Source organism: Macrobrachium rosenbergii, chromosome 54, assembly GCF_040412425.1.
Source record: "Macrobrachium rosenbergii isolate ZJJX-2024 chromosome 54, ASM4041242v1, whole genome shotgun sequence".
NCBI classification, from domain to species: Eukaryota; Metazoa; Arthropoda; class Malacostraca; order Decapoda; family Palaemonidae; genus Macrobrachium; species Macrobrachium rosenbergii.
In genome coordinates, this window is record NC_089794.1 from 48110064 (window position 1) to 48128019 (window position 17956).

General features: G+C 37.6%; 2 protein-coding genes across 4 annotated transcripts in view; one reads left to right on the forward strand and one right to left on the reverse strand.

Annotated features, from left to right (window-relative positions):
* AdSL (adenylosuccinate lyase) overlaps nucleotides 1-17956 on the reverse strand; it is a 184864-nt gene that overhangs the window by 880 nt on the left and 166028 nt on the right. The gene's annotated exons all lie outside the window — the stretch shown is intronic.
* The window catches only part of LOC136835073 (ankyrin-1-like), a 92590-nt gene continuing 74686 nt past the window's right edge, over nucleotides 53-17956 (forward strand). For all 3 annotated transcript variants that reach the window (XR_010851971.1, XM_067098245.1, XM_067098244.1), the window contains exons 1-2: nucleotides 53-163; nucleotides 2258-2866. Coding sequence is in view for 2 of the 3 variants with exons in the window: in XM_067098245.1 (XP_066954346.1) it covers nucleotides 143-163; nucleotides 2258-2866 (630 nt within the window). In the remaining variant the exon portion in view is untranslated. The remainder of the gene's footprint in view (nucleotides 164-2257; nucleotides 2867-17956) is intronic.

The window sequence follows — 17956 nt, forward strand, 5'->3', positions numbered from 1 at the left end:
TCACTGTACATGAGCCAGTTATCATTATCAGCACTTCGAAAATAACGAGTCTCTTATCTGATAAGCGATTCGAGGAAGCAGGATAAATCATAAAGCAGCCTTAGTTTACCTGATGATATACAGTACTAAGCATCTATGAGCTATGGGTGACGCAACAGCACAGGTAAGTTTGAATGAGCCAAAAAGAAAATGTTAGGTAGCCAATTGGAATAGTAATAGAACAACTGGATAACTTTGATGTTAAAAGAAAAGTTTGACCGGGAGAAACCTGCTTTATATTAAAATTTATCTGAATGCCAATGGCCCATTATGGTGGATCCAACCAGTCCAGAGTACACATTTAAAGGTCCCCTGGCTAAATATTTGACCTTGTTCCGTGATTATTTACCAATGTTCACATGCCATTGGTGCCAAGAGCAAGTGGAAAAGCATAAACTGATTAAAGGTCAATTGTGAAATAACATGAAGGCCTTTGGGAATGCCTGAAAGACACTGAAATCTAAAATTCAAATGAAGCGCTTGTAAACGACAATAAGAGTTAAAATAATTGAAGCCTAACAAATTTTAACACTGCACATCCAGATTTACACAAGCTTACTGACATTTCTGTGATTATAATAGAGCAGATTAGATTGATTTTCAGTCAGAATTGCTCAAATTGTGATACAAGCTGACGATTTGGGCAGGGTCTCAAAGTGATATTTTTGGGCCAATTTTTTCAATTTCTGTTTTAATGCTAAAAGTGTTCCCTTGCCCTAGTGGAACATCGAAGCACTTGTCAAAGTCACCCACGCACACCATTACCCCCTGTAGCGCCCCCCCCCCAACAACTCGATAACCAGATATCGCTCAGATATCGGATTTTTTGTGCTCAGATTGTTATTTTGCATCGTAGCATTATGTTAGGACTCCGAAATAAAAAAAAAAAAAAACACCCCTCCCCTTGCCCCCCATGTAAATAACAGCAGGATCCCTCTAGCCAAGCACACCCACCTACCCTCACAACTCACCAGATATCGCTCAAATATCGGATTTTTTGTGCTCAGATTGTTATTTAGCATCATAGAATTATGTTAGAAATCCGAAATAACAAAAAAACAAAACACCTTTTGCTCTCCCAATTCACCCACCACGCTCCCTCAAGCATAATTTAGCACAAACACTCCAGCCATTTTGTCAATTTAGCGATTTTCTAGCTAAATCTAAAGACTTTTGAGGTCATTTAGTAACGTGTAAATAAAATAATAAATGCCTTTTGTAATGTGTAAATAAAGTAATAAACACTTTTCCTAAAAAAAAAAAATCTCATTTATCGAGCGTCATTTGGCATTCGATAAATATTTACGTAAAGCACCCATAAACTCGTCAGAAGCAGTTTTCTATGATTGCCTCACATATAGAAAACGTTGACGATTCATAGGAAACTAAACTAAGCCGTATAACTTGCTATATAATTATATTTATATCGCCGTAAACTTCAAGCAGCGATTTCTCAAAAAAAATTTTTTTTTTGGGGGGAGGGCGAGTTTCAACACATTTTTTGCAGAATATGTTTATACAACATAGTTTTACGGGGTTTCAAGCTGGAAAGTGACGTAATATACACATCTTCTAAGAAGGATTTTTCCCTGTACCGAAAAGTAGGTTCGTCAGCCCTCCATATGTGAAAATAATGATTTTATTACACGTATTTTCTCGACATTTGTGCACATTTTTTGGTACTTATTTATTGTTTGATTTTGATCATTTTCCATGTGCGTGTTCCACGTGGACATAGAAGAATTCTCAAGGAACAGAATCTCTCTAGGACCGCAACTTTTTTCTCCCCACACCAAAATCGAAAAACATCCAAGATTTCATGTTCACGTATGAAAATCGTTATTTTTCACTGTAGGATCATGAAACTCACACAGAATATACGGAATTATGGTGCAAATAAGTCCCAAAAATTTCATGGGCCTACGTTGATTAGCTGATTTTTGCCAAAATTTTTTTCGATCGAAAAATGCCCTGACCCTGCGTATACATGAAGTAGAAGGTGAAAGCCTAATGTTTCCATCAACACAAAGGTAGATTTATTTTTGTCTGCTTACATAAGCCTTGCTGTTCAACCTACAACGAAACAATAAATAGAGACCAAGATGATACAAATTCAGGGGAAAAAATCTGGTTGAGAAAAGCAAAGCAGTTGCATTGTAATGAAAGGAAACTAATATTCTAGACTAATTAAGTCACAACATTTTCTTATCTTTTGCAGCTTTTGGCAGCTATATCGGAGAGGGATGAGGTTGGTGTTCTACTAGCCCTTGAAAATGGAGCTAATGCCAATTTTTCAGGTCGACTTGGAGGACGACCTCTTCACACTGCAGCCTACGACAGAGACTCTGAGGATGTCATGATCATGATGGACCATCTCCTGAAGCACAACGCAGAGATAAATGCCCAAAATAAGCAAGGATTTACCCCTTTAATGGTGGCATCACTTAATGGTCATGAGAACATCGTGAGAATGCTGCTGCAATATGATGCTGATACTGAGATAATTCGAGGGACCACTGGAGAAAGGGCTCTGCATCTGGCTATGAACAAAAATGGTTCCGGCATAGCCACTGCTTTGCTGGATGCTGGTGCTGACATGAACGCTCAGACATCGGAGGACAATACAACACCTCTCCATTTAGCAGCAAACTTTGGTAATAGTCTCTCAGCAGAAGCACTGATAAAGCATCCTACTTTTGAAAGGGAGATTCTGCAAGCAAGGAACAAGGCAGGAGAAACGCCTGCAAAAGTGGCCACTAGGGAGGGCCATCATAATCTAGCTCGTCGCCTCCACTTTGCTGAAGCATATGAGACCAACATTGATAAGGTATGGAATGTCATGAATGTTGTTACCTGCCTGTTATGACACAGTTACAGAAGTGTATACCACACACTGAGTTATTGATTAAGCACTCCTGCTACCTATAATTTTCAGTTGTATACATATGTTTTATCTCATCTAATCAGCTTTTTTTTAATTTCTGGAAACACTACAATAGTACAATAATTGCGTCATTTTGAAACAGATGCCGGGGCGATTACAGTTTCGTATGCTGTGGGTTTCTGTCTGCAAATTTTCTAGCCGTGACCCACCACCAGGTGGCAGTGGGTACCGACTAGAGAATCGGCGGACGAATACAAACAAGATGGCGACCTAACCTGATGAAACCGACCTAACCAAACACAGAGCGGCATGCCCTTACCTGGCCGGGGGGGCTTCGGCCGCCCTGGATCCCCCCAGAAACCCAGGTCGTTACCTAACCTGACGAAACCGATCTAACCGAACACATGTTTTCTATTAAAATAGGAAGTAGGGTTTCTGTAGATCTGTCTGGTACAACTTGAAAGAACGTGTCCTTTGTTTCGCGGTCAATCCCGCCGAGAACCCAACAACCTTCGACAGGTCTGCCTTTATTGAATTTTCTCTGTCCAAATTTGGATTCGTCAGTTTCCACGACGTGTCCTGGTCCCCCAATTTTCCGGTTGTCCTGAATCAAAATGTCGATACAAACTTCCCGGCAGAAATTGAACCAGTCTACTAAGGTACTGGGAGACCCAATATCCAAAGTCATCTGGACATATTTCTGGGGAAGTTCATGGATCCAGCTATGAATCATACTCTTGAAAGACAGGTGCGAACCCGAGAAGAATGAGCCAGTCCGGATGGATGTTATTTTCCGACAACGTTGGAGGTTACACTGCCATATAAAGCTTTGGCCATGCTTGATGAGGACGACGGTGCCTTCATCACACTTTCTACAAGTACCGCTGAAGTCGCCAAGTGGGCCACTTTTCATGAGGTAGATGAGCAATGACCACTCTTCATTGCACAGAACACCTAAATCCATAAGGGTCACAGGATTCTTGGCAGCAAATTGAGCGTGGGACTGATACGACTCGGACGTAGCCATGTTGGCAACTCGGACGAGACTGAGGTAGGACTCGGGGCAAGGTAGGTCTCGGGGCACGTTGGGTCGGGTCGGTAGGACTTGGGGCATATCGGGTCATTGGTTGTCAGCTGTTTAGGGTGGAACTACTTACCTTGGCGGAGGGATCTCGGCACGGGCAGAATGAGTTAGGCGGCCCAGCATACGAAACTGTAATCTACCCCAGATGCCACGCACTTCCTCATTAACAATGTGCCAGTATCACTTTTCCTCAACAGAATTTTGGTAATGTCTTTGGAATTCTTTGATAATACAGTACGCTACTTGTGGCCTCGCAATTCGCGGCTTCACTGACTCGTGGATTTTTCTGTGGAACATATCCCCACATTATTTGCAAAAAAATCTGGCAATTCGCGGACTTTTTTGTCGAGAAACATTCATTATGTTTCTCGACAAAAAAGTCAGCGAATGTTATTTTCAAGGCTAAGTGCATTTTCATGATAAAAACATGATTTACTAATTTTCAGATATTAATATTAAAGTAAACACAGCATATCATAAAATGTATTTTATTTTATTATACTGAAGTTGCGAATTCTAGTGTTTCCCCCTGTTCTATAAAAAGAAAATGGGATAGCCTACCTACTCTATGAGAAAAAATGGCTCTGACTGAATGTTTATTTTGACGTTATTTTCACGACTAAGTACATTTTTATGATAAAAACTTGATTTAATAATTTTCAGATATTAATGTAAACACAGCATAATATTATAAAATGTATTTTTCTGAGAGAAAAATGGCTCTGAGTGTATTTTGATGTTATTTTCATGACTAAATGCATTAATTATGATAAAAACATGATTTACTAATTTTTAGATATTAATATTAATGTAAACACAGCATAATATCATAAAATGTATTTTTTTCAATGTATTTAAGTTCATACTGAACTTGTGAATTCCTATTGTTTCCCCCTGTTCTGTAAAAAGGAAATGGGACAGCCTCACTACTCTATGAGAGAAAATGACTCTGACTGAATGTAGGGGGGACTTGAGTTTAGCTTTCGCACTTAGCTGTAAGCCATATATTGTTAAGGGTAATGTTGTAAGATGAATTTGAAATATTAAAATGTTTTAGATGATAGTTTAAGGTACATCTGGCGTAGGATGATAGTTTAAAGTATATTTGGATTAGGATGATAGTTTAAGGTATACATTTGGGTTGGAACCATTAAATAGGTAGTTATAAATTTTTTATAGGTAGTCTTTGGTGTCTGACCTGTTTAAATATGCAGTTACACGCATTTTTTTTTTTGGGGGCTGTCAAGTATTCGCAGATTTTAGCTATTCGCGGGGAATAGTACCTATTCCCCACGAATACCAGGGGTTTACTGTAATGAAATCAGCTAAATAATGGAAGGTATAAGTACATGCAACATACATAAATTTTTGGATTTCTATGAGAAAAGCACTGCAATCAAAGCATACAACATAGGAAATGGGCTGTTAAAATTTAAGGTATATGCACAGCATGTTATCCTATCAATTAAATTTTCTTTTATGGATAAAAAGCTTTATAGTATAAATATATGAGAAGAAATTGTCTCATAAAAAGTTTATGTACAGTTCCCTCGAGGAATTTCGATACACAGTAAGCCATACTGGGACTATTATGGTAATACCGCAGTGGGCATTTACAATTTATCTGGGGCTATTTTGCTTTGTTATGAGGAACTCGATTGGCCGGAGCTATCTTGATAACAGTTTGTTTTCTCAATTTTGTCTAGTAAATCCATTGTAAAAAAACAAGCAACATTATAATAATAAAGTTTTATTATAAGAATAATACTGATATTACGAGCTTCAAAGGAAAATACACATTAGTAAAATTAGGATAAAAATTGTATTTATTCCTAATTATCATACATCACCACTATTACTGTCTCGTAAAGTGAACGTCTACTCTATACTAACAAAATTGACGATGGTTTTTTGGCATTTCAGTAATAATCTCCTTCATAAGCCATAACATTTTTAATGCAGATACATGTTACACATCATGCTTGATTTTGTCCCGTAAATTACAATATGATAAAAGGCAACGTTGGAGTAAAACTACTTTCTGAAGAAAGGACGAGGGTTGGTGAAGAAATATATTATGCAGAACAAAATTAATGTTGTGCCCCAAGATAAATCAGATGTTAATTGGATCTACAGTCCTACATGGGCTATGAGCCAGTCTTATCTTATCGGAATGTCTATGACAGGAATTTCTAGAGTTACCTCTTATATTTCTGTTACCCTAAAAACGATACACCATACCCAGGCAGACGACTTCCACATAGATTGTGAACATAATACTGTTAATCATATATATATATATATATATATATATATATATATATATATATATATATATATATATATATATATATATATACATGAAATCAACAGGGAAGAGTTCAAACATTAGCCATATCATGGTAATTAAAAACCCAAAATTTCTATAGTAAGTTGAGAAATTTCTACTTTTCAACAAAAAAGTAGCCCAACTCGTATGCCACATTTCAAGTTACAGCTTTATGTTATGGCAAGTCAAGTAAAGGGTATATATGGTGTGAAGATATTTGTTTTATATCTCTTTTATTGCTGGTCGAAATAGACAAGGACGTTAGTTGCTTATGTCAGAGTTGTTTTTTGTTTGCCTGCCAGTTTATTGTATGGGTAAATTCTTGTTAACCACTTTTCTGCATTTTATCTTTTTCATATCTTGGCGCTTGATCTAATGCTTTAAACTCCAGAGTTACTACTTAGTGGAGCTACATGACTAAATCTGGGAGCTAAACTTAATATACAAATGTAATTTCTAAAAGTATGCTTCAGACGAAGTCCATCCGACAATTTATGAGGAACAGGTATGCAGGCACGAAATAGTTCAACAGTAAAGACAGCGTCGAAAGATCTCCAGAAGGTCCAAACAGACTTGTACCGGTTATTTCTCAAACCCATACTGGTGGACATTACTTTAGTCGAACTTCAATTGCCTAGACACATGTCCATAAAGTGTTCCAACTAAAAAAATTCAAAAGTTTTAAAAACAAAAACAAGAAAAAATACAAGTGATGCATGAACATTGTGATATTGAACTGCATATTCAATCACTAAGTCTGTAATACTCTCCTGACCCAAATCAGGAAATTTGAAGTTGCTTGCTTTGCTATGCCATAGAAGTAGAACGATGTTGAAACCACAGACATATCTTTATCGACTGAATGAACATCGACGGGTTGGTGTCCTCGGACCCTGTAGATTTCTAATGCAGGCAATTCCTGGCCTAGTGTGTTCCTACCATTCATTGGCGATTTTTCAAACATTAAGTAAAAAAAAAAAAAAAAAGAGGGAGGGGGACGAGGAGGCTTCAGTTGTCCCTTTTCAATACATAATATCTCGGGTTTTATTTCACTGAAACATGACTTAAGACCTATGATAAGAGTTTCCAGACAACTGCTATTGACTTTGAAGTCGAGAAGAAGGAAAAAATAATCTCTGCACTCTGGGAACCGATTTGCAAGACATGACATTCTGTAATGACCAAGGCTTGCCCTAATTGCGGATTCTTTTTTCAATTTTATTTTCATGATGGCCCATCTTTGCTGTTAATTTCCTTCATGAAATCGACAATAGAAACCTATTTTGAAAATTAAGTGGAAAAAAGATTGTTTCTACTCATGATGTTTCTTTCATTTTGATGTAAGAAAAAAAATAATGATAATATATTAATAACTTAGCCCAAGATAAAAGGTTATAATAACAAAAGAATTCGTTTTCCAAATATATCTAATGTTTCCTACCAATATCACTCTTAGGCAACTGAAGGAGTCAGTCTTAGATTTTTTTAAAGACTCAGTAATCGAGAGAAGGCCAATATATTACAAAAAATAGCCACTTGGTATCCTAAGTTGTTTCGTTCCCGCGTTTTGCTTGGTAGACCCGAGCCAAGGGGTCAGAGATATCAATTTCCCATGATGGAAATTCACTTTCGGGTAGATAGTTCAATGACTGCATGTTGTCCCAGCACCGGGCCTAACAGCCTAAATTCCATAGATCTGCCATACCATGTTATACTTCTACGATGATTAGATGACCATTACCCTGACCAGTAACATTAAGGGAATAAATCAACCTGTTTTAGAACTACACCTCCTTTGAACATATATATTTTATTTTCTGCTGACTGCCGTTGTGAAATTCAGTTATTTGAATGTTGGCAACTATAAACAGGTTGAGAGAGAGTATTACAGGCCCTTTAACTATTTCTTTGTATAACCTGATTTTCAGTGCCTTCCCTGACCGTTCTAATGCATTCGTAGTTGGCGGAGATTGCAACAGCCACTTCCCATAACTGTCTTGAACATCTGCAAGGAGATGTTATGTCTCCTTCTCTCGTCTCGTATTCATCAATTAATCACCTTTTACGTGCGTCTTGTCCCCCTCACTCATATCTTGCTGATTCTACTCTTCGTTGATCCTCATGTTTCACTTTCCAGTATTCCTCCGGCTTTTGTGATGCTATCAATGCAGATTTTGACCTTTTTCCATGACCGAGGAAGAAAGAAATTAATGAATTAGTGTAGTAATATTTTTTTTTACAAAAGTCTTTGCAACTATCCTGTAGTATATGATGTTTGAATCACATCTATTAGTTTTATTAATATTTTGGTTTTTGTAATTATCAGTTGGATGTCGCGGAGAGATCATATAAATGGCTTGGCATAGCTATGATTGCAGAAATAACAAATGCGGATCACATATTGCCAATATCTGTCAGTAGAGATTCCTCTATCTCTACGTTGAAATTCTTGTTCCGGAAGTAAGGAGGTTTTGTTTTACCTACTTCCTGGAAGACTTTAATCAAAAGGTTACAGACTTGTCAGTAAACTACGTCTAAGCCAGAAAATAACGTTTTCTGCAGTGTTTTGTTGTCAGGCAGAGTGCTGCATTTTTCATCATCCGTTAAACTTGTAATTTTTTTTAACTAAGAGGGTACTTCAAGTTGGATTTTTATTTATAGCATCTTTGATTAAAGACGAAAAATTAATTTGGAGTTTAAGTAGAATTACACAGATCTAAATAGGCAGCCTCCTTTGTAAAGTTCTACGGATTTTGAACTTGGTTGAATGACTACAGAACCTGTTTCAGTCAATTTTGTCTTGATCTTCACCCTGCAGTCAAGTTGCCAGATAACCCTCAATTGCATAGTCTTGAACTTCATGAGTCCCCCATGCCCCCTGGTGTAAAGACAGCATGTTTCAGGTAGCGAAAAGAAATTTTACAGGGAAATTATCTGTATTTTGTGCGTAAATTACTCTTTTATGTTGGGAAAAGGATAAAAAGCCCCAAATAATACCTATTAAACAAAGGAATTTATTCCTCATTATTTATCCAATGGTTCCCATAAAAGATAATCGACTGTTATTAGGCAACTCAAGGAGTCGCTGACTTGGATTTTTCAGCCACAGAAATTGAGAGATTTCCAATACCATGTTATCCTTCAACCATAGTTCCCCTGAATTTATACATACAACGTCACACTCCTATTGATATATGTGGTTGATGCAAAATTCAGGATACAGCATATCAATAGAGTCTAATCTAATGACAATATATCTTCTGTCTACACTTCTCAGATTTAGGCAGGATAGATTTTTAGTCTAACATAGTCCCACAGACAGAAAAAAAAAAAAATGTATAGCCATCAACGAAGAATCAACAACGTAATAAGACTTATCACGCAGTCATATTATTATTCAAAACTATATAACTTATCAAAACGAATTCCCATCGGCTTTCTTAAGAAATTAAGGCAAATAGGTATAATATTGATAAGCCATTATATCCAATATAACTCAGACCTCTCACATTTATATGCCATCACTAGGCCTGAGTCATGACAATATCAGTGCACATTCAAAACCTCACTAGGCCTGAGTCATGATAATATCAGTGCACATTCAAAACCTCACTAGGCCTGAGTCATGACAATATCAGTGCACATTCAAAACCTCACTAGGCCCGAGTCATGACAATATCAGTGCACATTCAAAACCTCACTAGGCCCGAGTCATGACAATATCAGTGCACATTCAAAACCTCACTAGGCCTGAGTCATGATAATATCAGTGCACATTCAAAACCTCACTAGGCCTGAGTCATGACAATATCAGTGCACATTCAAAACCTCACTAGGCCTGAGTCATGACAATATCAGTGCACATTCAAAACCGCATGGCAAGAGTCAGTGCCAGCACAAGGCTGGCTTAATCTTAAACAACAACAACAACAGCATGGCTATGGAGTCAGCGTATCTAATTGCAGGGTGATTTTAACGGATTGCTCAGGAGGCAATTTCGTTCGACATATAATCATGTAGGTCCCTAAGGCTGTAAATGGTGTAAATGTTGCAAGAAATTCACCAAGCAGTTTTACAAGTTAATAAATTTCTTTTGGTTTCATTCATGAATTAGGTAAGAATGAGCATGCATATTTACGTAGAATATATGCATATGCAATAACTCGTTAAGAGCCGTGATAGCCTATATAATTTATCATTATTATATGGAATTATCCATATCATTTGAATTCGCTGTATAACAAACCTCCTACAAGCTCGCCATGAACACACTGAAACTGAGTCATAGTAACAAACAATATTTTTGGTGCTCTGTGAGCTCAAGCTGCCGAGAATTAAGACAAAGTAATTCATAAAAAGTTAATGACTTTGGCAAACTTCATCCATACCCATGTGTGGGTGGAAGATGGCAATGTATGGCTAAAGACGGAATGCCATTTTTACTTTGCCTGTTAATTTAGAGCTAGTGTAAAATAACTTAATCTTTTATATTTTTGTAGCTCATTTTCTTCTTTTGTAAATGTACCCACATTATCATGACCCCTTTTACACAGCAATTTACGTAAATAAAGAAAAACGCAAATGAGGAAACATGGCATATAAATTGCTCCAGCCGATCATGACTGTTGTTACAATATGCAGACGCATTCATTATTTTGGGAAAAGGTAAACAAAGACCTGCAGTGTTAACATAAGAGTCTCATACAATAGGACCTAATGGGTGAAGGTAGTTGTATCGAAATTCCTGGAGGGAACTGTACATGCATCATATGTTATCATTCCAATTTCATATTTAGAACAAAACCTTACAATTAAATATGAGAAAGTATAAAATTGAAGTAAAATTGTGCACATTATCATATCAACAAAATCACCTCCCAAACACTTGTCTCTATTTAATATTTTCTTCTCTGTTAATAAGAGAGTAATTTTAAAGTTAATAACAGTGAGTAATGACCTCTTGTATGACTAAAATATGAAAGCAGTAACCATTATTTTTCAATTTACTATTATTGTATAAGGATATGAAGGAAGAGTTAGACCGAACAGGAGAGAGTGACTGATGTTAAGGTCTACAAATGGCCAGACTGCTTCAAGCAATAAATGAATGTGTAAGTTCTAAGAGTGGAATGGAATGGAATATAGAATTTAGGCCAAAGGCCACGAGTTGGGACCTATGTGTAACGGCCATATTTTCTGAAATAGAGCTCGGCCACCACATAAGAGCGTCTCGCTCTCCTTAACGGCAAACTAAAACAAAAGCATATGTATAAAACATAACAGAATAGGGCTATGCTCAATTAGCAATGTCTACTGCACTGCAGCTTTAAGGACTGCTCTCATGACGCACTTCCAAAGTCACTGGGGTTGTGTTCTTAGAGCCTTTACATGTAATCTTACAAACACGAATAAGCTTTACTACTCCCACAACAAGAATTATCAGTAAAATAGCTATTAAGACAATTAAAATTGTCGGCATAATATATTCCTGATACTGGAACATCACGGAATCGTCAATGTCTTCCAACGGTGGAACCGTCATTGGCACCTTGGTTGTAGGTACCGCCACTACCAAATGCTCGTTATGCGTATGACGCATAATTATCTTCTCAGAACTGTTGAATACAGCACGGCTAAGTACGAGAAAGTCCGTAGACATCACACGGCATGCAGCATCAAACAGCTTGGATCCTTGAAGGACGAATGACGTCGACTTGTTGTTCTGGCACATCATTGTAACTGCACTCTTTGCAGAACGCGGCAGTTAGAGTACTGGTGGACTCAATGTGGTAATCTCGCAGGAACTGTCTAAAGTCACATTCTGTCGGAGTCTGTCCATGAACTAATGATAACTCACAACCACCCACAGACACAACTCGCAACTGGAAAAATACTACACACACACACACACTTCTCTCTAACTAAAGTACAACTTGTCTTATAATCAACTCCCGAACCTTGATATTGATCTCCCAAAATGAACATGGTCTCTAATCTATCCCATGTCACTACTGAGTCTCCCAAAATGACTCGAAAAAGGTCTAATAACAAAAAGGTCTCATGTTACTGAACCAAACAAAACTACTAATGCAAAAGTCAAACACTCACAATGTGAACTAATTCCAAGTTTGTATCTCAGAATAATCACAGTCAACTCACTACTAAGCACAATAACTCTACGGAACTCACTCATAAAAAAAAAATTCTATCCAACAGAAAAAAAATACTCGAGAATCCTATCCAAACCTAAAAGGTATCATATCTCGTAAAAGACATGAAAGTTCTACTCCGGTTAGCAAATATTTCGCAACAAAATAGCAATTGACGTAATGGCAATCGCTCCCATGATCTTAACAACTACAATTACTCACAATACAGCTCTCTTCATTTAAAAAAAAAGAAACTGGAAAAAAAATCCAAATACTCAAATACGATCTCCCAACCCGAAAAAAAAAAAAAAAAAGATCAGACTTGTTCGGTCCGATATACTAAGTACCTCCCAAAAAAAAATATCCCAAACAACACACATATTGCGTCAGATGATGAAACACATCATAACACCATAACACACTAACACACGGGTCAAATCTCGTATGAAATTAGCCCATGTCTCAACTCCCAAAATCATTCGAAAACAAATGATTAAGAACTTCAACATCCAAAATGAATAAGAGACAAAAAAAAAAAAAAAAAAAAATATCATATATATACAAACATCAACCCATTTATCCCTCTAACTATATACAACCGTTCCATTAATGACTATATACAAATGTTCCATTACATCCCAACTTTCTTCAACTTCGAAATATGGGTCAATTTCGTCACTCCGGTATTTACATCTTTAACTACAAATCTATTCCCTCTTTTGATCTCTACAATCTCAAAAGGTCCGTGGAACTTCGGACTTAATTTATAATTCAGATCATTCCGAACATTCACTTTAACAAACACTCTATCACCCATCGAAAAAGCTACTCCCCTCGATTTCGCGTTACTTTTCTCTACCATTGCACGCGAACTAAGTTCAAGTTCTTTACTGATACGTGCAAATCTTTCTCTCGCTGTATTTATCAACGAAGTGACCGTAACATCACCCTGAACACACTCTGGTAACAAATCAAAAGGTCCTTTCAACTTGTACCCATACAAAGCTTCTGCTGGAGATATCTCAATTGTGTCGTTCATCATAGTATTGATACTATATCGCACTTCATCCAACGATCTGTCCCAATGTGTATCGGAACCTCCCACCGTCATGCGCAAAGCTTCGATTACTTTCCGATTCGCCCTCTCACATAACCCATTCGCTTCAGGTCTATACGGGATTATAGATACTTTCTTTATCCCCAACAAATTAGCAAGACCGTCTAAAGTCTTATTAATAAACTCCCTACCATTGTCTGTGATCAGACATTCAGGAACACCATATCGACAAATTATCCCCTTAAAGAACGCTATAGCAACTTCCTCAGCTGATTTGTACTTCAGTGGGAAAATCTCGACAAAACGAGTCAACTCGTCAACAACTACTAATAAATGTCTATAACCATAAGCGGACTCTGAGAAGTTACCCAGAATATCCATATGCACTCTCTGAAACGGCCTATGTGGTATGGGATATGAACCCAAACGACACGACACTGTCGTCGCTGGCTTATTCGCATTGCAAATAGCGCACTTCTTCACAAAGGCTTCTACTGCGGAAAACATATTTTTCCAAAAGAACTTTGACCTGACGTTTTCATACGTCTTGTCCACACCTAAATGAGGCAGAACCAAATTTACAATGTACAATGTCTAGAACTTGTGGTACTAGACTCTCTGGCACGATGATTTGTGTAATCTCACCCATGCTTCGAGTACTTCGCAAGTTATACTTAACTTTTCTCACCAATAAATTATTCTCCAACTCTAGACCAGAAAAGGCAACTTATACCCTTTCTTCGGTGAAACTCCCTAAGAAATGCCTTAGCATCTGACAACAATTTATCTTCATCTTGCTTTTGTTCGAGCAAGCCTATGTCCCAAGTGACATTTTCACCCGTAATATAACACACAGCGTTACTCTCACTATCACGAATAACAATCTCTCCCGAGACTGCCGACTCACTATTTCTCCCCGAAGTATGCACTGTAGAAACGTGTATGTCCTCTACATGCGATATCTCAGAACTACTACTATCAGAGACATTAGACACCAAATATTTACTCTCTTCTCCCACATAGGATTCGGTGTGTATTTCCTCATCCTCGACCGGAAAATGTCTGCTCAATGCATCTGCAACTACATTATGCTTACCTTCAATGTATTTGAGGTTTGCATCAAAATCTCTCAATGTTAGGAACCAACGTGCTCTCTTGGGCGACAAATTTGGCTTATTAAAAAGCTCTAACAACGGTTGATCTGTAAAAATCTCAACTTTATTTCCCAACAACAACATCTTAAAATGAACAAGGCTAGAGACGACTGCGAAAGCCTCCTTGTCCACAATTGACATCATCCTTTCGTTACTACCACGCGTTTTGAACTTTCTGCTATAAAAAGCAATTGGGTGTAATTTCCCCTCAAATTTCTGCATCAAACACGCACCTATACCTTCCTGACTCGCGTCAGTCACTAAGGTGAACGGTTGACTAAAATTTGGAAACTTCAAAACTGGTGGGTTCACCAAAGCGTTCTTAAGCTTCTCAAAAGCTAATTGTTGACTATCACCCCAAACAAACTTAACGTCTTCTCGTAACAAATCTGTCAATGGAGACGCTATTGTAGAAAAATTCCGCACAAAACGGCGAAAGAAACCCGACATACCTAGGAACGAACGAATCTGTTTCCTGGTTTTGGGAACTGGAAAATTCACAATGGCTTTAACTTTCTCATCATTCACTCTAACTCCCTCTTTAGAGATAACATGTCCTAAATAGACAATTTTTCTCTTCAGAAACTCACATTTTGCCAATTTGACCTTTAATCCAGCGAACCGTAATCGCTTGAGGACTTCTTTTAACACCTTTAGATGTTCTTCAATTGTATCTGTGCATATGAGAATGTCATCCATGTACACAAACACCGACTTTCCTAACAAGCCATGAAGTACTGTGTTAACCAGTCTAGTAAATGTTATTGGGGACCCTTGTAATCCAAAAGGCATCCTATTAAACTCGTAATGTCCCTTTGGTACCGAAAATGCTGTATATTTACGGCTACTCTCACAAAGGGGAACTTGTAAAAACCCTTGCATCAGATCTATAGATGAATATATATTCTTGCCACCGATCTCAACAAACAAATCAGGCAAACAAGCTACCGGATATCTATCTGGGCATGTTTTTTCATTCAATTTACGAAAATCTACACAAACTCTGATACTACCGTCTTTCTTAGGAACTGCAAGCAAAGGAAAATTAAACGGAGAATTGGACGGTCTGATAATGCCTTCCGACTCCCACTTCTGAACTTCTTTTTCTACTTCTTCTCTGATCTTAAAAGGAATTCGATATGCTGGAATATATATGGGATTTGTACCCTTTTCTAGGCAGACTGAATGTTCTAAAACATCTGTAACTCCTAATTTATCTCCCTTCAAAGCAATGATATCTAGATATTCTTTCAACACTTTCTCTACTTTATCTGAATACTCAGGATAATCAACTTTAGCCAAATGTTCATGTAGAACCTGACTTCGGAACTGTTGCTCCTCGTTAGGAAACATATTCCCGTCTCCACAAAAACTCACTAGTTTATGCTCTTCATTAAACTCTTCAAAATCAATTACATAAGTACCTTTGTGATATTTTTTCACTGAGTCTTGATAGCTAACTAATTCTACTGAAGTCACGCCTGCGACTGAAATTTCATTCACTGACACCGTACTCACAACGTCTTTGAATTTCTCGGTTCCCTCAACAACGCACACTTGAGAAGGAAACTTTTTCTCTTTCAGAGGCACTTTAACTAATGTAGGAACTCGCGGTTGCAATTCAATATCTTCCAACAAAAATCCTTTGAAAGATCTTTGCGGAATATCTTCACTCTCTAATGACTGTGTTACACATGTCTCCGACTGTGTCTTAGGTTTCTCACAAGTTTTTTCCCTGTGTATATATGGAACAAAACAACCTGACTCACCTATTGTAATTCCCTGAACTCCCGTAAGAATGTTGATGTTATGTCGCATACAAGAAGGGTGTCCTAGCAAAACCATTTCACCTAAGGCTAATCCTTCTATGACCAAAAATGATTCTACTATTGTCTTTCCGCCGATACAAAGCGTAAGAAATGACGAACCTAAAATATTCAGTTTCCTCGCTTGTACATCACACACTGTCTCACTAGAAGGGACTAATTTGCACTCTGGAAACCTCGAGTGAAAAAGGTCAGCATTTACTAAGTTAACTGAGCTACCAGAATCAATGAAAATATGAATTTCATTGCCATTAGAGAATCCACGTACAATTGGCCTAGGTTCTAGTGACTCTACGACCTGATTAGTCATTATCCTGTGTCCGTTTTCGAACTTATCTTGTGAAAATTCTGCTGTTCCTTTGTGTATCTAGAACTTGCATCATGTGGAATTCTCCTGTCATATTTAGAAAAGCCTCCCCGTGACTTCCCTGAATATTCTCTATTCTTCGTGGCTGGGCAAAATCTCCATCCATGATCTGAAGATTTGCAAACTGAACAATATCTCACTCTGCAATTTGATTTACTATGTCCTATTTTATCACAATTAAAACAACGTATCGTTGTGACTGATCTCTCTGGAATTTTCTTCGATTCTACTCGTGCACATGTCTTCGCTGTTGCATCATTTCCCGAATGTGAGCGACTATCATTATTCTGTGGTTTGGAAACTGCAGCTGACATCTTTGCACCTCCCTGTACAAAACTACTGTCCAGTGTCGGGCATTTTGCTAGATTTTTGTTAATCTGTGCAAACAAAAGGATTCGTCTGTATCCTGATCAATTCTCTTATCAAAACTATCTACAATTACATCTGGGACCGACGTTAAAAGGCAAGCAAAGTGTAACAATCTTTCAAAATTATCTAAGGAGATATTATTTCCAGTTACCCATGGAGAGCCTATTATAGATTTCTTTAACTCAACTACTGCATCAAATAAATTCGCACTGTATGTGACTAGTGAATCATTGCCCTTCTTTATTTTGAGAAACTCTCGCAAATTCGAACTGCGCATTCACGTTGAACTCCGCCATAAGTAGCTCGTAGAAATTTCTGCAGTTCATTCCAAGTTTTACACCTTCTGAACCCGAAACTGCGTGCTCGTTTCCCAATATCTCCTTTATCTAAATCCAGAAATGATTTAGCCTCTGTTAAAGCTTCAGCGCCATTCGTAATTTTCTTGGAATTCAGATAATTGTTCACTGACTCGATGAAAGTTTCTATATTTTGGGTTGGCTTCCCGTCAACTAACCCTTTAAAATTACTAATTCCCGCACTAACGCTCGTCACTTTATGCACCACAATTGATTGGGATGTGCTTGCTGCATTGTCCGGCATTTTGTGAGTAATCACACGCCCTGAGCGTAACAACATAAAAAAGAAACCAAAAAGAACACTAGAGAAAGGTAAAAGTTACCCCCTCTAAAAGAAGAACA